Raw genomic sequence first — 20,845 nt, forward strand, 5'->3', positions numbered from 1 at the left:
TTGCAAAAGTGATTATTATTGGGAAGAACTTTAAATGTTACCAATCATTGAAATGTCTAATTAAGGGTGGTTATTTTGACTGTTAAAATGAGTGCATCATCTCCTGGCATTCCCTAGTAATATCTCCTCCTAAAAATATTGCAGTACACCCCCATGCAGTATACTCCCAAATTAGTGCTTTTCACAACAATGCAGTGTGTTCATATCTTAAGGTAACAGTGATTCATTTTTTTAACCATAGTGGTTACTGGCTGTAACTATGGAATGCATTGTCATGGAAACCACCGTCCCCCCTCCTCCCCCACTTCAGTTCACCCCAGAGCTATTATTGAGAGAAAAGAATTAAGGAAAAGCATTTTGTTAGATGCATATCAACAGATAACAGATACACACACACATACACATACTTTATGTGTGTGTTGAGAGAGAGATAGATAAATGAACTCTCATTGAGTAAAGTTAAACAATAAGAGATCAAGGGAATGAAAGATACATTTCTCTTTATATTTTGTCATTCGGTTTTCTCAATTTAAACCAGCACAAACTGTAAAATGGGAAATAACTTGAACGTAGCAGCCTTTAATGCTGCCCTAGAATAGGAGGTCAGCCTTAGCTTGGGTAATTCATTAGGGAAAGACTGTGTTAGATATTATTGGAACATCACAATATAGAGCATACAATACTTTTGGGGTATTTGAAATCCAAATTATAGGCTAATGAATAAAGCAAATATTGTACAACTTTTTTAGAATCCATTCTCCTTTGGAAAAACAGCCATAATTATAGACGCTCTGTAGGTGGAAGTGCTCACACAATCACATATTTTATGGTAACATAAAGGGATAAAATGATAAGGGATACACTTAATCTGTGAATGTGACTTTAAGATTCCACAGAAGGCACCAGACCAGAATTCTTCCCCTAAAATGTGAGCTGGTAAGTTTAAGCACATATGTATTAGACTTCCCGAGCCCCAGCAGCCTCTAGATACACACTAGGTTGAATCAATCCTGATTCTTAATAGAGAAATTGACTAGGTAAGGACTCTTGCACTTCGTGTGAGAATCCCAAAGCCTAAGGCATATCTGCCGTCTTCAGTTAGAACCAGATTTGCCTCAAGTTTGACTGCCTTTCCATGCTGATCTTTGCTCATATTTTGTTCCATGTTGATTTCCCTTCAAGAGGTCTTAATTTTGCAGGCAGGACCCATATTCCTCTCACAATGGGGCTGATTAAAAATGTAGGTTCCTTGATATTCTCCTGGCCTATGGAATGAGAATGTAGGATTGGCCCTGAGAATCCACTTTTTTACAAGCACTCCAGGGAATTCTGTTGCAACCAGGTTTGGTTACCGTTAACTTGGGACAGGAGGTTGGGGTGTTTTGGATAAGGGCAGGTGAAAGAAAGTTTTTAGGGCACTGCATTTGACTTGACAATTTGCAAGTTGTTTTGTTCTTTTGTTCTTACTGGAACTTTATAAGGCTGAAGTGTATGGTGGTATTGGGGATCTCATTATTTTAGAGTGCAAGTGGTCTGGTATTCTTGTGGAACTGCGTCAGGAGGACATGGTTCTAGCAGAGTTTGTTATAGATATTCAGGATGACGTTGTTGATGTATTTCAAGTGGGATCTGAGTTCAAGGCCCAATTAGAAAAAGACTTTTGAAACTACCCCATTCATGTCAATGTGATCAGCCTGACCTTTTCAAATACATCTGGAGACTTTAGACCATGCTTCTGGAGAAATGTGTGGTGTCTCCCATGATGTTGCTTTTTAAACTTCTTCCAACACTTTTCTCTGAACGTCACCTTTGTGGCTTTGATTGTATGGCTTGGGTATGGCTTCAGGGCCTCAGTTTCTTCCTCTAGAAAAATGTGTCCAATAACATCTGCCTTTCAGGCTAAGACATGAGATAACCTATGTGAGTAAAGAGCAATTGCTATGTAATACCAGGGCTTACCATAGGAATGTGTTGTTTACTATCTCTAGCCTCCATGGCAACTCTGCAAGGTAGGGGTTGTTAGCCCCAACTTACAGATAAGCAAACAGAGGCTCAAACACTGTAAGTGACTTACACAAAGCTACACTCAGCACCAGAGACAGGGTCTGATTCCAAATCCTGATGTCTTGCTCTTTCCATCAACCATCTGTGAGGCATAGTGCCAGGCACTTAGGTAGCACCCCAAGAGTGCTAGTTTTACACACTTCCTACTCTGCATTCTTCCTATTACTTTTTTTTCTTTTTTGTCTCCAATAAGCAGTTTTGCAGCTGGGCCAGCCACATGCTGAATTATTATTATTATTATTATTATTATTTTTCTTTTGCAATTTTGACAGCCTCACTTTAAAAAGAAAAAGAGGATACGAAAAAACCGACAAAGCATCTACCAGTCTTGCCATTCAAACTTTGGAAAAACATAAATACTGGTGGGTCTTCTTGGAGCCTCTAAGACATCAAGGTGGAGAGGGGGTGGATCCTTCCTTTTTGAGTTTGAAAAATGTTATATCAGATAAAGCCTTGGTTCTGAGGCCAACTCTACCACCCCTGGGCATGAGTAAGCTTGCTGGGCCAGAAGTCAAGGGTATAGAGCCCCCGGAGAAACCGGTTTGTAGCCTGTTTCTACCCCAGGTCCCTTTGCCCCCCATCAACCTAGGCACGCCGCTGTCAGAGGGCAGGGAGGATGTTCCCAGCAGGGTTCCGCGCGGGCCTCCTTTTCTCGGGAGCTCGGCCTTAGAGGTTGTGCCTACACTCGAGCAGCAGCAGCGATGGGGGCCGAGTATGGTCTTCGGGTCGCGTCAGCGCCGGGAGACCCCGCGCACCGGCCCCAGGAACTCTTCGGTGGCTCTGAGCACGCCGGCGGGCTGGGCTATGCTGGCGACCGCCGCGCTCCCTCCCTCTCTCGGCCCCTCCCTCCCACCCCACTTGCCCGGCCAGCGCTCCCCACGGTGACTCTGGATTGCAGCAAGCCACTGGCTTTTTACCAAATCGGGAGCTGCAGTATTTTTTTTTTTCTTCAGAGAGAATAATTTCAGCCCCCTTCAGCTCGCATGACAATCTTGTGTGACTGGGGCGAGTAGGCGGGCACATCCTTTTACATGCTAATACTGCCCCACCTCCTTTGAACCCTCCTCTAAGCGCCTGGCTTCCTTTTATTTTAATTTTTCAATTTTTTAAAATTTTGCCTCCCCCAAATTCACCATAGGGGGAATAAAAACCCTTCTTGATTCTATCCCTCCCCCTACGCCTTGTTCCCCAGGGAAGGGAGACCCCGAGACGCTCGGTACTTGCCCACGGCTTTGCTTCCACCCGGGCGCTGGGATGGCCGCGCGGGGCGCAGGGGGCAGCGATCGCAGCGGCCGCTCGGTCTAGGCTGTCGCTCCATGTGCCCGGCAAGCGCCGTGTTCGGGTCCCCCAGCGAGCTGCCACTGCCGCAGCTCGGAAGGAATGTCCCCTGTTGTTAAGGACCCTGACTGTTTTACACCAATGATTTGCCACTGCAAAGTTGCTTGCACCAACAACACTTTGTCGTTGATGTTTGGATGCAAGGTAGGATGAGGTTCATGTCTTTTTAATGCATGCTGCCTCCCTTGGGGGAGCGAACAATTCCTTTTGTTGTTTGTTTATGTGTCTGCCTGTTGGGAGAGTGACAGAAGCTCTGCCCTCTCTGGAAGCCATCTAGGTTTCGGGGCCCGGAGGGCGCACTGATTTTTCCAGCGTCCGACGTTGGGTTGATAACTCGGTGGTGACAGGACCCTGATCTTTAATGTACAGAGGCTCCAAGAGCAGATTATGCCTTGGAAAGGGGGCGCCTTAGGTGGCTCTCTGCTTGAGATCTCGTTATACATTTAGCTAGTGACTGGGCTTCTGGCCGCTCATCTGCGAGCTCCTGAACTCTTCACAGTTTACCACCGCCTGGAGCCCCGACCTAGACAGCCTAGAGTCAGAGTTAGCTGGGGTGGTAGATGTACTTGAAATGAAATTGAACATATAAATTTACAATTTGGCACTTTTAAAGCTGAAGAACTTATTTTTATTTTAGACAGAAAATTTGGAGCTAGCCTCATTGCCCCCAATTGTGTATTTTTCTCTGAGCTTATACAATCCACTTGAAATCAACAATCAGAAATTTTATCAAGAGGTGGCGCAATTACTCAGTGAAGTTTCTAGTGAATAACTATCCCACCCCAGATTTTTGTAAAGGTGATTGGTGTTTCCAAGGAAATGGGGTTTGAAGGTTTTTGAAGCAGGTTACCATTCATTGCTCCTTGCCTGAAACTTTTTTAGTGGACTAGATGATATATCCCCTGAAAAAGATGCATAGAACTTGGTATTTGAGTAGTCTTAGCCCATGAATGGTCCGAGCACATGTCCCCTTACTCCTACATTCACGCCTTCACTTCTTTTCATTGTGAAAAGCTGATGGATTTGTCTAGCCTGTTTATATAAAATACTTGTATGGCCACTATGGTGACTCTCTAGGGAGAGAGAGAGCATCATCGAAATAACTGAAAATTCACTTTCGTAAGTGAATAAAAATCACACAATCTCTATTGTTATGAAAGATAACACTAGCAACTGCACTGGACACTATCGAGCACCTTAGGCAGTAGAGTTAATGAAACATACACAGTCAACTTCATGGACAGTGCTCAGAGGAGGTGTACGTTTAATGCAAAAATTGGGAGTCAGGATTGTGTCTTCTACTGGCTATGCCTAGAGAATCTCTCTTCTCTAAGCCTCAGGTTCTCGTCTATAAAATAAGAAGTGTGGATGAGATGATCCTCTACAGCTCTAACATTCTCTAGTGATTTCTTTCATAGAATCCTTTAATAATAAAGTTACTGCCAGAGACTTAGGGTTCTTACTCAACATGATAGGCTGCACCTTAGAATCAGTTAAAAAAATATTGGTCATGCTAAAGAGTAGCTAGATGCTCCTTTTGAAACCCCTGAACAGATCTTAGAGTTGTTGAAGGTTTGTCTGCTCATTGCTGGCAGGAAGATATATGTGAATGAACAGCACCAGTCACTAACTTGTTAGCTCCTCCCCTCACACAACCTGCCACCCTTCCCCTATGCTTCTATCTACTCACTCTTCTAATTGTATTTACAGCAGCACCTTAGCAATGTCTAATATTTCAAATCCATTCCCATAAATTTATGAGAATTTCTGTGCAGTACTAAATTATTATTAACAAAAGTGAATTATTTGTCAGGGGAAATTAAACACAAGCTAATAATCAAATAAGATAAGCTATTGGTATCGAGAATGTTGTTGAATATGCATTCAACCCTTGAAGTTCACTTTCAAAGAAGTTTATTTTAGGCTGTTAAGTTTTCCCCTGATTTTCAGACCATATTGAAGGGAACTGGTATAATTACTAGCAAACTTTTTTTTTTTTAAGGCTGGGGAGTTAGATTAGCTTAACTTCCTTTAAGGTCTCTTCCTTTTGGTCTTCTGGCTTAACAAAGTCAATTTGTGAAAGAACCATGTCAATAGAGTAAAACCCCTACATTATGTGTGCGGGTAGACACTGTTGTCTGGAAAAGAAATCAAATCTCTGTGAAAATAAAACAATACTTCTTGATGATCTATCACATTCCATTTTGCCAAGTATTTGAATTAGACAATTATTAGAAGCCCTATTTAATGGGATTGATAATTATATTGTAACCATACTTAACAGTTGGTTTATTATAGACTGATTGACGTAAAGTCCCTATCTTAGAATCTTAGATGTGGAAAGTATAATAGAGCCTTCTACTCTAGCCTTTCTCTAGTGGAATTCTTCAACACCATCTGACAGAAGACAACAGAACGTAATATGAGAAACTTGAGTATCATATAGGCCTGGGTTTCAAAGCTGGATGTACCACTTACTAGATATTTGATTTCTCTGTCTCAGTTTCCTCATAGGTAAAATGGCCTCACTAATATCTACTGCATTACATATTACTATGTTAGTGTGAGAAATACAATTTAAATGTGATGCATGCAGTGCTTAGTATGTATGCATTTATCAAATGATTGATAATTTCGTATGGCCTTGGTTATTTTCATAGCAGGGGCTCATCACTTCTAGGAGGAACCTCTTTCACTATTAGGATAGTTCTTTTGATAAATTGTTCATCTTTGCTATGAGCTTGATCCTTACTTCTCTTAAGATTACTTTTCTCTATGCTAAGTATTTATCTAAAATCTAGGAGCCATTTATATATTGACAAAACATTCACAAAACAAAGTGGATTTGTGAAAATTAATGAAATACTGATACCATTGTTTCATTCAACCAACAAATATTCGTTCAGCAACCAATAAATGCTAGATACTGGAGATGTGACAATAAGCAGGTCTTGTCCCCCATGGTCTCAGAGTCAAATGAGGTGGTAGATGACTATATTATTTGAAATATTGATTTAAGGAAAAATATATAAAATAAGGATTTTACTTGACTCTTTGAGCAATAAAAGTGGAATTTAAATAGTTGTTGAAAAAAAACCTCATGGAGGTAGAGATGTCAATATGGGGCCTCCCAAAAATGCATTCATTCCAATATTATCTAGTACATTTGAAAATCAGATTATTAGGATGGATGTCTGTTTTCCCTCCTGGAAGATATTTAGCATGGCAAATTCTAAAACTGTGTTTGTATGTAGGCCAGACTTTGTCAGTTTCAAAAACACTTAAACTGTTTGTTCTTATTATCCTAAACCTAGTAATGACTTGAAGGATGCTGAGTAACCTGAGCTTTCAAGGCAGAAACCTGAAATAATTTTATTTTGTCACTTATCAATCTCCCAGGCCCCACTTCCTGCATCCTGGCTGTCATTCTGTTTAGTTAACTGACTATATGACTTATGACTCCAGATGTTAAGTGTCTTTCTATGTTAGGCTCTATCCCAGGCACTATGATAGGCATTAGAGATACAAATGGAAGTATGACACCATTCCTTTTCTCCAGGAATTCCAAGTCTATTGAGGAGCTAATTCCGCTCCCTTCCCTAAAATACAGAAAACTTGCAGTCCCACTTGACCTGAAGGTCTTATAAGAGAAACCAAAACACCATTATTCAAAAAACAGTTTTCCTATTATATCATTCCTCTTTTTGCCCCAGACCATATTCTATTATCATACAATCCTGCTATGGGAATGGACCTTCCGTGGAGAAGGAGGCTTTCTGAAAGGCTTTCTTTCCCTCATGGTGGTTTCTGTATCATTATCTAAAAATAGACATCAGCTTTACTTTTGCTTAACTTTATTTTATCTACCTGCAAAGATCCAAGTTCTGAATTTAGTTCCATAGCCCAGCCTACATATTGTTTCTCTTTCCTCTATCTTGCCCATAGCTGCACTGCACAGGTCAGCAGCCCCTATATGTCTTTTTCCCTTCACTCTCCCCTTTCCAGTCACCATTTCAAAGGCAAAAACAAAAAAGAAGATGGAATGTTTGTTATTTTCCCTAATATTCTAAAAGTTCTTTATAAAGTCTCATGTTCTCTACAATTATTCCTTTGCTTTTTTTTTTAACTCAAAAGAAGATGTTATTGAAATATGGTTCATACCTTAGAGAACCTCTTACCCCCCGTAGGCATTTATTAATATAACAGCTCAACTGAATCAAAGCATCAAGCCCCTAGGCCACATCAGATGCCTTTAATATCCTGTTTGATGGAGTAGGATAGGGAAAAGTTCTTGAAAATGTTGTAGAGTCCTGGAAACTGTTTTTTCCAGGGAGTATTTAGACATTACATAAACTTCCCCACCCCTCAAGGAAAAGGAATCATCTAGTAGAAACCAACTTCCCTCTCATTTATATGGTGACTCTCCCCAAAGAAAGAAGAATGAGAAGAAGGAAGGGATTAAAATGGAAGAAAATAGAAAAAAAAGGAAGGAATCAAAAAGAGGAAGGGATTCTTACTAAACAAGTAAAGGGAAGAGAAAAAACAATCCAGTTTGATTCAACACCTGCAAAGGCTAGATACTATCCTAGCTGCTTTACAAATGTTATTTCTTCCAATCTCCATAGTTATCAGGCAAACAGAGAAAGGAGGTGGCGGAGGGGGAGGAAGGAAGGTAGAACAGGATGATAGGAAGAGAAAGAGACATTGGGAAAGAGGAGAAAGGGGAAAGAATGTGTGCTGTGGGCTCCCAACCTCCAGAGTGTTTTCACAATCTCCCAAGAGCTGAATGCCTGTCAGCACCTCTCTGGTGGACAGTTCCCTGGAACCCTCTGGACTTCTTCCCCAGACCTCCTTTGCCTGCCTAGAGAGCCTCTGGGCAGGGAAGTGGTTTTGTTTGCTCATTTGCTTCTTTAAATATTTCCGATCTTGTTATAGAAGAGCGGTGGCCTCAGAGGATTTATTAATCAACGTATCACTATGTATATTTTTGTCATCGGTAGGATAGTTTTTCTCTATGTGAATATTTTGGATATTGCCAGTGTCTTGCTATTTTGGTATGTTTTTTGTTTTTATTTTAAAGTAATACATGTTAACTGAAATAACTTTTACAAAATAGAATCAGAAAGAAAACAAATTTTAGAAAATACTATTTTCCCAAAGGACTGGAGATAAAAACTGTTAATATTTTAATGTATATTTTTCTAGTTTTCTGGTACTATTTTGTTGTTGTGGGTCTACATATACCTTATTTTTTTAATGTGGTTGCAATCATACTGAGTTTACTTTTGAATGTTTTCACTTTATATTTAGATTTGTCTATATATTTTAATAGCTGTGCAATAGATAACCATTCTTATCTTTGAATATTTAGGTTTATTACCCCCCTTAAATTTTCTACTATTAAAAATAAAATACATATCTTGAGTAATAAGTCTTTTTTCGATTTGCAATTACTTCCTTTGCATAGTCTAGAATAAGTAGAATTACTAAGACGTATATTTAAATATTTTAAGACTCGATGATGGGAATTGCTACATTTATTTTAAAGACGAACGTATAAATTTACACTTCCACAAGTTACTGTATATATCGTAACATTCTCCAGCTTTAAATAGTTTTTCTCTATTTTATAAATTTATAAATAAGAGGTAATTAGTTTGTTCTCTGTAAGAAGGTTAAAACTCTGTTACACTTTGAGTTAATAAGAGTCCCTTGACTATATTGGTGTGACCCAGTTTAAAAATATCTAATATGCAAAAAATCCCAGTGTTCAAAATGGGTACATTAAGATAACAGCTATTTACACTGTCAAGCCATTAGTCCCTGTCCCTGTATATACACAATAACCTGCTACGATGTGCCAGATACTGTTCCACATGCTTAACGAGTGTCAACTCTCTTAATCCTCAGAATAACCTTTAGAGATGGGTATAATAGTTATCTCCATTTAGAGATGGGGGAACTGAGGCATACTGACTTTAAGTATCTTGCCTAAAGTTATGTAGCTTTTAAGTAGCAGAGTCAAAATTTGAGCCCAAGCAATTTATGTCTAGAGCCTACACTCATTTCCAGAATTAGCTATAGGACTCTTTCAGATAGCAACTTCTGTTAAGTGCCTTTAAATTAGGAGTCAGTTTGCAAAAATATAATTTATACATACCTTTCTGGGAATAAATCTGAATTTGAATGCAAGGCACACCTGTCAGAGGACCCAGGCTTCTTGTAAAACATTTTTTTAGAGAGGAATTTGATCTAATATACCACTTCCTATAGTATTCATGTTCTCATTTCCCACATAAGGTTACTAAACCTTATAGACAGGAGGTGACACTCAAGATTACACAGCAATTCACAGAGCCATGGCTAGAACCAGATCTCCTAATTTCTATCTCAGTATTATTTTTCTATGCCATTATCTCTAATTATGAACTAGAAATTCTGAGAATCAAGGTGAGAGAAGAGAAACTGACAAGTTTTCTCTATAAAAAGCAGGAAAAAATAACACCTTGTAAGGATTAAGTGATAAATCACATATGAAAACATTTAGCACAATGCCTGCAATGTGATAAGTATTCAGTATGTATTTTTGTCTTCCATTTGACTAAAGCCACCTTGCAAACTGGTAGAAAAGTTGGAGTTTGTTGATAGTCAACTGAACAGAGTTCTTCAATCAAGTATGCTGAAATTCATCCATTCGTAAATGAGGTACACTTTAACCTAACAGCACACTATTAAAGTGTTCTAATGCCACAAAAGGCAGAATCTAAAAGTTTACATAATATACAACACGCACAAAAAAATCCTAGATTAAATCTGACCCAGAAAGAGAAAATGAAAAATGAGCTAATGAGTGAAACAGGTGCCGAATCTCCTGAAGAAGCAGGTTGGTTAGGCTTTGTGTCCCATTTGACAAAGTATTCTTGCCAGTTCAAGGTCCTTTGCAAATTCTATTTTTTAGAGTAGAAAATTTGGGGGGAAATGCTAAATATCAAAAGATAAGGAGGGTTAAATGTTATGCAGTCATTAAAATATGTTCACAAAAAGGAATGTTGAGTCATAGAATTCAGGATCTTGAAAAACCTCAGACTTAGTTTATATTTATTTTGAAGCCTCTTGCCTTGTACTCACTTGTGTATATACAGATAAAGTTCCAAAGTTCTTAAGGTAAAACCATCGCCCATCCCTTCTGAATGAAGTTGCTTTTGAATTCCTAAGGCATCCAATCCTTAATGTTTGAATCTCAATTATGATATTCAGTTGTAAATTCTGTTTACTTGTTCTGTGTCTCCATCTAAACTGTGAGCTCCTTAGGGACAGGGGCCATATCGTATCAATTTAGGACAGTGCCTAAAAGATCCAGTAAATAGAACTGTGCCTTTTCCATACAAGGTGGCCAATACGTATTTGTTGAATGAATGAGTGAATTATATAGTGTTTATAAATGTTTACTGAATGAATTAGTGAAAAAATAAATAGTGTATATTTTGTTATAATTCATTTGTCATTTTCCTTTAACAGTTTGCTTCTGGGAACCTCTTGTGCTATCAGACTACCCAGAGCTTATGTTTCCTGATAGATAGACTAGGCATTACTAAATGTGTTACCCTGATGTGATGGTTAATTTTATGTGTGAACTTGATTGGGCCATGAGATGCCCAGGCATTTGGCCGAACGTTATTCTGGTTGTGTCTGAGAGGGTGTTTCTAGATAAGATTAATATTTGAAATTTTATACTGAGTGAAGCAGATTGCTCCTCTTAAGGTGGGTGGGCTTCATCAAATCAGTTGAAGACCTGAATAGAACAAAAAGGATGAGTAAGACAGAACTGCTGTTTGACTGCTTTGACCTGGGATATGAGTCTCTTCTGGACTTTGATCTCAAACTGAAACATCAACTCTTCTTGGGTCTCAGGCCTGCTGGCTGTCAGACTGATGCTTACACAATCAGCTCTGCTGGTTCTCAAGCCTTCAGACTTAGACTGAAACTACATATTGGCCATCCTGGGTCTCCAGCTTGCTGACTACAGGTCTAGGATTTCTCAGCCTCCATAATCGCATGAGACAATTCCTAATCATCTCTTTCTCTCTCTCGAGAAACTTTACTAATACACCTGGTATCTAGGGTAAGATGCCTGGATATGTCATCACTACTAAGTTATTCTTGTCTAGTAAGTTATAGAGGAACTGATAGATTATAAATATAATTGAATCTCCATGCCATAGGGATCTTGTTGCAGTTAAGCTTGTTTTCTCAGAAGATCATGGATTTATTTCATTATAAATCACAGATTATACCCTCAGATATAGTAGGGTAGAAATCATTCAATGCTGCTTTAATGACTTTTCTGTCAGTATTTACATAGATGACTGTTCTTGTAAGCCTTATGAACATATTGCACATTGCAGTGATGATTAAGCATTCAATAATAACTTTTCCTATGAAAATTTAAGTGATCGGGTCAAATGGAATAAGAACATTGTCCTAAATCATGGCTGCTGGAAGCCTCATACATAACATAGTATTTTTTAAGCATAATTTGTGTGTGTGTGTAGTTCCTAATATAAAAAATATATTATTTTTGATGGTGTTCCATTGCATTATCTTTATTAAAGTTTTGTCCAAGTTTCTGAGGTGGTTTAAATCATTTTATCTGATGAGTGAGCATACTGAAAATAGTCATAATCTCTAAAATGCTGGCTTAATGCATTCTAACTGCCTTACCATCCATATTATAGATTAAACCAGCCATGGATTCATAGCACTGCATTATATCTCAAATAATGATAGCATCAAATAATTATTAATGATATCACTTTCATAAACTCTAAAATAATATGGTGGCTACTAGCAGATCAATTGGCTTGTTATCTAAGACTTGAAGACTTTGATTTTTCCCTGGAGCCATGTCTCCAACTATCCTCACTGTGTTTGGTGAAAATCTCCATTTGGGGAGAGCTAGGTACCCTTGTCCACTAATCAATTTCTGGCTCTCTCTTGAGCAAATCTATTACATTTAGAGTTATGGTGAGTACCTCATGGTTAATAACATAATAAGGTATAGTCCTTGCCTTGGAACTCTCTCAGTTTGGCTAGTGCACCAGCACTAAGACATACATATGGATAAAACCACAAACAGGGAAGATTGGACTAACTCTTACTGAGTGCTCACCAAGCACAAGGTTCTGTTCTAAGGACATGACATGAATTAACTTACATACTACTCAAAATAGCTGCATTAAGGGAGCCATTCATCCTCATGTGATACTATCTCTTCATGACTATCCTTGTATGACTAAGGTCAAGTGAGTATCCACAAAATAGTTCATATTTTAAAAGTAGTCTCATACTTCAATAGGTTAGGAAGCCCTGCTGTAGAAAATGAGAGGACCAAAGAATCAGTGATTGCTTTAAGTATAGTTGAGAAGGCTTTTTGGAGGTAATTTAAATTAATCTGGGCTTTTCAAGGCCTTGGACTAGGTCAGAAAGAAAAAGAGTTTGGCTTTGGACTCAAGTCTACTGCTGATATCTATGATCCAGCACTTCTTTGCTAGTGTTGAAAGAACATATCAAAAAGTAGTAGTTTGACATTGAAGGTATACCTTTGCCTTGGATGGAAGAAAGGAAGAGAAAGAAGGGGAGTGTTAGACTTTATCTTATCCTATCATCTCGACAAAGCAGAGGGGTACCCTGGGCGAGTCTTAAGCCTGAGTGTGCTCTGTGGTAGGCAAACTTAGAAGTAGCAGGGAGTCCTGAGGGTAGAAGTTGTTATTAAAAAGTGTTGTGTGACTGGACTATTAGCTCTGTGATGTGGGAGAAGTTCTTTCATCTCTCTGAGCTTCAATTTCCTCATCTCTACAATGGAGATAAGATATATTTAGAGCGCTTCTTATACCAACCAAATAAGAAAGCAATTAATACTATGTCTGGCATGTAGTAGCCATTAAATAGATATTAGTTTTCTTCCTCTCACTCCCTCAGATGCAGTCCCTTCCCATTTCACTTTTATTTACACTAGCATAGTATGAAATAGCCTAGAAAGAGGCTTTTTCATTTTCACATCTAAGATTCAGGAGAGGGAAAGAAAAAGTTTACTGTGTGAACCATATTAAACCCAGCTTTACTGAGTATTCAGTACCATCGTGTTGCTAGGAAGATTTTTATTTATCATCCCTAGAACATTATTAATATACCCCATTTTCTCCTATTTGAAGTGATGCTGGCATAAACCTCCCCCAATGATTTCACCTCAGAGAGTCTGTGAGAAAATGTTCCCGATCCCCAAAGTACCTTCCATGTGAGCACAGATTCTGTAATGTGTATGTTGTTATAGCTGTTGTTACCCGAAGTATTGGTGCCTGAAAGTATTAAGTAGATAACCCTTTTTCTGACATCTACTGTCTGAGGAAGTTTTGTTTTACATATCGATAAACCTTATTTTCTTTATTTAAAAGGCCAAATGACCATCAGAAAGAAATGTTCCTTGGGATTCTGCTGCCTGCCTAATTCCCAAATAAACCTTTCTTGAGTTCTGTAAAATGAAAACATTTTCTCTGTGCTTGAGCCTTGTGCATTGCCCTTTGCTGGAGCTATTTCCCCAACAAATTGCTATGGTTGGTCTCTCAAGCCAAAGGGAAGAAAAAGGTTTTATAATGAAAATGCTGACAGGTTCTTATCTACAGCAGTATGGGTAGGGATGCTATGATCTCATTTATTGTAGAAACCGGATGCCTGTTTTGGCTGAAGGGAGATCAGGCATCCTCTAGAGTTCTGGGCTTTTGAATTTTTATCTCGAAAAGTTTGCAAGGAAAAAGAAATAACTGTAGGGAAATAGAAAACCAGAGCTAGGGAAACTGCACCTTTGTTCTTCCAGTAAAGTAGTAAAGTGAATTTCAGTAAGGTTCTCAGATGAAGGTGGTCAGAGTTTAAGAGGCTAGAAATAGGGATCGTGTGTTTACTTGCTGCATGCAGGGCTTATTTCTTTGTAATGGTTGTATCTGACCATTTAGAAAGAATCTTTCATCTTGATCTTATTCATTATTAAAATAATGACCATCATTCTTATATGGGGAACAATCTGAAATTAGTTATCCTTTGTCCCTCAGTACAACTCTATGAAGTATTTTATAGATGAGGAAACTAAAGCACATTGAGTTTAAAATTCTCTTCATTAGAGATGTTCGAGTATCAGGCTGAAGACTGTTTTTCCATGATATTATTCAGGTGATAGAATAAATATTTGGGGCTAGACTGGATATTCTTTAAAGTCTCTTTTATATTCGTACTTCCTAAATGATGCTATGCCTTGCCCAAAGTCACAAAGCACGTAATGGTGGCACTGAGGTTTAAGCTCAGGTTTCTGACTCTAACCTCAGGGAAGGTCACTCTTTTCCTTGTTTGTCCCTCTCCAAGCATTTCCTAGGGACTGACCGTGCTTCCAAAACATTCAACCAAGATATTTCTGGGATCCTGCCAAGAACAGAGGGCAGAACTGATGCTTGCTCCATAACACCCATTGATGTGATCAAAATGAGTAGGTATTACCTATACTGAATCTTGAAGGGCTGAGGGTACACAGTGCAGGGGCCCAGCAAATGTGTACCATATCAAGTAAAATTGCACCTGTGCAATGAAGACAGATAACCATTTCAGATAGTAAGGGCAGAAGTAGAACTGAATGACTTTGAGGTATTGGTCCCATCTTTCCTGTGATTTCTAACCTCTTAAAGGTGTTCTCTAGCCTGGAATTACAATGTCTATTGTGCTCCTGGAATAGATAGAAGCAAGAGTATGTAGTTAGGCTAGAAGAAGGCACTGCTGGCTTTCTCTTTCATTCTTTTATATATCACTTTAGGGAGTCCAGGACCTGGATATTACTATCCTACTTCCAGCCAAATCAGTTTCATGTACAGCTCCATTATCAGTTATTTATACTTCTAGTGTTAAGCCAAGGAACTCAACAAGAATTTGCATGTGCCAAAGCCCTGCTACTTCTGTCACGGGGATTGGTGGACCCAAATATATCTTTGAAAAATGAAAATCTTCATCTCTGTGTAAAGATAGTCTAGGTGGTGGGATTTCTGAGTTTTAGGGAAGCAACAAAAAATTGCTTATGAAGTTGATTTCAGATGAACCAGCTTTCTACTAACAAAAACAAAGACTAGGTGTTTGCTTGCTAACTGTGCTTGTAGGCCTAGCTCATTTGTGGATGCCTGACCCATACGCGTATTTTTTTCTTCCATTCGTATGGATTCAGGAAGGTAATTCCTGAATTTTCTGATCAAAAAGGGCAGCTTAAAATGTATTATTTTATTCCAGCACAGCCAGGTGTTCTCCCATTTTGAATCAGCATTTGGCATCGGCGTGTAAGACTTCTCTATATGCATCTTTAGAGAAGAGATCTGTCTGGCAAACCCTACATCTCTTTTGCAGTTGTTGGTTAATTTTTCCCCTTTACATTTAATTGATGATGTTTTATCTCAATTTCTCTCTGAAACAGTTTAGGGAAACTGTGCAGCAACTTCAATTTCAATGCAACTGAATTTTTAGCAAATTAAAAGATAATGAATGGACTTAGATTTACAGAAGTTCAGCTTTTTTCTTTTTTCTTTTGCTTTTTTTTTTTTTTTTTTTTTTACTAGGTACATATCAAAATTACTTCCTTTCTGGAGAATTAGATTTACCAAAATGAGTTTCATCAGTCCCAGAGTATTAATGTTAAGGACTTGATGTTGTGCCTCATAGACGATGAAAGTTTTGAAGATCCTTTATTACCTATCACAAACTCAGTTTCATTTAGTCTAATTTCATGTTAAATTGTAATGAATCTATCAAGGTGTTCCAGTATGCCATTCAGGAAATATTAATGAGATGGTTCACATGGTGTGTCTATAGATGCTTACTTTCAAATGAATAATCCTGATGTACTGAACAGTTTAAAGTATTTACCTTGCATACAGCCTGACTGTTCAGAGCCCTCATAGCACCCTCTGTGTAGCTGCTTTTGCCTATGAATCATCTAGCACCTTCTACTATTATTTAATGATTGCACATAAACATTCTATTTGCCTGCCCAGCAAGGACATTATCAGTTTATTTAGCAAATAAATTAAGTATTTAACCTCTTCTACTCTTGACCAGTTCCTTATAATGGTATAGGCTCTTTCCAAGGAGGAAGGAGATCAAAGAAATTGTAATAGTATGGCTAATCCCCGCTTACCCTCAGGACTTAGTTTGTGTCATCTCCTCATGGAAGGTATTCCTGGCCACCATATCAGCTCTCTGCTCCCATGGAGTTGTGGACTTCTTTCCATCATATTGAACTGAATTGTCACAAGACTGTAAATACCACGAGGTTTCAGTTTTGGAACTTAACATCTTGAACACCTAGCTACTAGTATAGTGCTTGCAACATACTAAATGCTCAATATATGTTTATTAAATGAATGGTTTGTGTAATCTTTATGTTTAATTATTTAGGCAAGTGAGACTTAGTGTTAATTTCAAAAAGGAAGGACCTGTCCTACTTTTGTTAAAGCTTCTCCTGCCTCTCCTATAATGACACCCATCATACTTTATTTTTAGGTTATTTTTAGCTGCATATAATTTCTACTGAACACCACTTCATGAGAATGAAAGGAAAAATAAGGTATTCAATAAATATACGTTGAATGAACAAATAAATGAATCCCTCAGTCCTCAGCGCTAACACCTAGAAGTTGGTTAAATACATGATAAAGAAATGAATGACTAAACGTAAAATCCCATAGTAACCTATATTTTGTGAGATTAAATCCATCTTAAAACAATTTATGGTTTCCTAACAGCTGGAAGGGATTTGTTTTGTTTTTTATGGCTTATAAACTGACACCAGCTTTCATCTCTCTGACAGCCTAAGAATCCAGGTATTGTCCAGTGTCTTTAATAGAGTGGAATGATTTATTGTAGGACTGTTAAGAAGAGAGCTGGTCGTGCACCTCATAGGATGAGGCCTGGCTACAGTGCTGCCACAGGAACCTGGCAGCCTTGGTGCTCTGGGAAATGAGATGACTGGAAAATTCTCTTCTGTGTGGTGTGCTTCTCAGCACAACCGTTTTCTCCATCCTGACTAAAGTAGAATTATCAATCTTTGTGTAAGTCTTTCTGAATTAAGTGCAGATAAAACTAGTTTATTTTCCATTTGTTAGCTAAACCACTTTGAATGCTTCATTCTCTTTAAGAAGTTGTTCTGGCCAACTAGGCAGAACTGCTAAAGACTGTTGCTAAGAGCAACCAGCTAAGAAGTTCTTAAATTAACTAACAGGCCACCTCACATCCTTTCTAGAAATGAGTGTGTGCACATGCGTGCATGTTCCCATGCCTGTGCCTATTGAAATAAAAAAATGTATATGTAAATGAATAAACCAGTCATTACCTATAGGTTCAGGTTAAGCTGGGCTTCTGTATGGGAGAATGAATCCAGAAGAGGAAAATGAGTCTTTTGTGAAGTTAAGAAAATGAATTAATTAATTACTCTGGAAGAGATCCGGTCAATAGTGGCTAAATTTGAATATCAAAATGCTCCATATTTTTAAATCATTATAGTAGTATGAATTCTGGATGACGTGTAGAAAATCTAGCTTGTGCACTCCATGAGGGCCAGGGCTGTCTCTTATTTACGTATCACTCTATCCCTACTGCCCAGCATGATACCTAGCACTTAGTAGGTGCTTATTAATATTTTCTGTATAAATGAAGGAATTACTGTTTAGATAGTAGTCCCATTTTGTCAATGAAGAGTTGGTGGAAAATAAATAACATTCCACAGGTTTATGGAGAGAAGTGGGCTACACTAGTCTTTAAACTCAAGTCTGTGTAATTCTGAAAACAGTACTCTGAAGTGAAATGTTGCTTCTTCTTTTAAATACTTTGTGGGACCCAAGTCTAGCTATCTCATAATTTAAGAACTGGCACCTGTGAAGACAGTGTATTATAGAAATAGAGATGTGAATTTGCAAATCAAATGATCTAGACTGAGGGCCAGCCCCAGTGGCCTAGTGGTTAAGTTTGGCATGCTCCACTTCAGCGGCCCAGATTCAGTTTCCAGGCGTGGACCTACACCACTTATTGTCAGCCATACTGTGGAGACAGTTCATATACAAAAAAAAGAGGAAGATAGGCATTGGATGTTAGCTCAGGGCGAATCTTCCTCAGCAGAAAAAAAAAAAAAAAGGTCTGCATTGAAAACTCAGCTCTTATCATTGATTAGTAGTAGGGAAATGGACAAGATACTTAAAATTCCTGAAGACCAGTCTTCAAGTGCAAAACTAGTGGTTTATTAGAACACGTATTGTAAGAAATTAAATATATAATTGCTTAGTATGGTATATGCTAAGAAATATTGGCTGCTATTATTACTGTTACTTAAAGCAGATGAGAAAACAATGTGGTAATAAATAAATAAATGGATGAAAGAAAACTTTGCACAACTGAATATTTGTACATTGTTTTTTTTTAAAATCAATTTTTAAACTTATAAGAGACTAAGAAATATAACCCAGGAGCTCTTATGGATCTTCCTACCCCAAAAGCTATTTTCACTCTCTTATTTAATATTGTATCTGAGGATATCCTCAAAATTGAAGACTTGGCTAATTTGCTTATGTTAATTATCATCATTTATGTGCCAAAACCAGTTTTTCTCTAACCTCAGCTCTTGAGACCTAAGTATCCAACTATATGTTAATATTTTGACAAAAGTGTAATTTAGAGTGGGGTGTTTTGTAAAATGAGGCTTTATTTGTTTATCTCAGAAGAGAAGCATTTGTGCTAGAGAACTGCTGACCCTGGCAAATAGGAATGGTAAATATTTGCTTCATTCATTTGCTGAGGTCCTTGCTTCAGCACCCATAGCCTATCTAGGTGGAAACCACCCTCTTCAATTTCTTGTGGTTTTGTTCAGATCTAATCTGAAGGAAGAAAGGTCAATGATTTCGAATAAGTCAGGGTTTTCTTCAGAGAAACTGAGTAAGCCCTACTACAGTGCCCACAATTAAAACCATGATTCGTGTGAACTGTGGCACTTTGCAGTCTTGTAATGATGGCACATTTGTTTTTAAAAGAAAGATGACTCAATTAATTTAAGCATAGGAACACCCCATTCATCTGGCATAATAATGAAATTGTAGGTTCTGCTCAAGCCTTTTTTTCTCCAATAAAGTAAGCCCCCTTTAAATGTGTAAAACCTTTTTATTTTTAAGCATTTTTGGTGAAACTCTTTAGAAGTAAAGTATATACATCCCTGATTCAATGATACTTTGTGGACCAAATGAAAACAAGCATGAAAGCTCTTTGGGGAAAAATTATCTCAATAAATAATTATTCATTCATTTCCTGTTTAACAAGTATATATAGATCTTTTCATATGCCAGATGCTGTGTGAGGCTCTGAGAAGGCAGTGATGAAGAAAATAGAAATGGTTTCTCCTTCATGGAGTTTATAATCAGACAACTAAACAAATACATATACAATAACACTTAAAAAGAAGGAAAAGACATGACAGGAAATTATACAAGGTCTGATTTAAACTGGGAGGTCACGGATGGTTTCACCAAGGAAGTGATATTTGGGAAGAATGAATTAGAATTAGAAAGGTGAAAAAGAATGGCTGTGGGTGGTAGGGTTGGCAATGCTGTGAGGCAGAGGGAAAGGAAATATTCAAGGGGATTGTGAAGATTTAGTGACTTATTAATGGGGAAGGGAAGCGAAAGCAAGGGAAGAGTCAAAAGACATTTCCAAGTTTCAAGTCTGGAGTTCTGGGAGAATGATATTAATGTCAACAGAACTAGGAAAATTAGAAGTGAGTGAGGAGGAATTTGATTTTATTTGCATTTATACATTATGTTTGGGGTGACAGTGAACCATCCATGTGGTTAATGAAGACCAACCAGTTGAAATGCAGTACTGAGGAAGTGAGAGTCAAGCTGAAACTACAGATTTGATAGTCAACCACTATTAGTGCTGTACAAATGGGGAGGGAGCAGAGAGAACCAGAAGGTCAAAAGTCCCAACTATGAGGTGGAGAGTAAAAGAAGTTTAGTAAAGAAGACTAAGAGATTTAGTACTATAACAATAAGGAAAGGAGAGAATCCCAAGAATAAGAGAGCTGATAATACTGATGATTCATTTATTCATTCATTCAACAAATATGATGTATATTAAGTACTATATTCCCAGTTTGTGCTAGGCGTGTGCGGCATCAAGATGAACAAAGCAGAGACATGGCTTAGAAGAGGAGAATAATTTTTGAGAAAAAATGGGATTTAGTAATTCCAGTGGAGCCAATAGGTTGAAAACTAAAGTGTGGGTGGTTTCGGGGAGAGAGGATAGGGGAAGGATAGTAGCCGCAGCTGTGTATCATTTGAGGAAATCTTCAGAAAAAGAAGCGAGAAAAATAGGGTGTGATCTG

The 20,845-nt window shown here is 38.1% G+C and overlaps 1 protein-coding gene across 28 annotated transcripts in view; it reads left to right on the forward strand.

Moving 5' to 3' along the window:
* Positions 1 to 20,845, forward strand: part of DLG2 (discs large MAGUK scaffold protein 2) — a 1,837,299-nt gene that overhangs the window by 727,602 nt on the left and 1,088,852 nt on the right. For 2 of the 28 annotated variants that reach the window (XM_023646515.2, XM_023646518.2), the window contains exon 1: positions 2,916 to 3,546. The exons of the other annotated variants lie outside the window; for them this stretch is intronic. In XM_023646515.2, coding sequence (XP_023502283.1) covers positions 3,445 to 3,546 — 102 coding nt within the window. In that variant the 5' untranslated portion in view covers positions 2,916 to 3,444. Of the gene's footprint in view, positions 1 to 2,915; positions 3,547 to 20,845 lie in introns of those variants that run through there. 28 annotated transcript variants of the gene reach the window in all.

The sequence above is a fragment of the Equus caballus genome, chromosome 7 (assembly GCF_041296265.1).
Source record: "Equus caballus isolate H_3958 breed thoroughbred chromosome 7, TB-T2T, whole genome shotgun sequence".
NCBI classification, from domain to species: domain Eukaryota; kingdom Metazoa; phylum Chordata; class Mammalia; order Perissodactyla; family Equidae; genus Equus; species Equus caballus.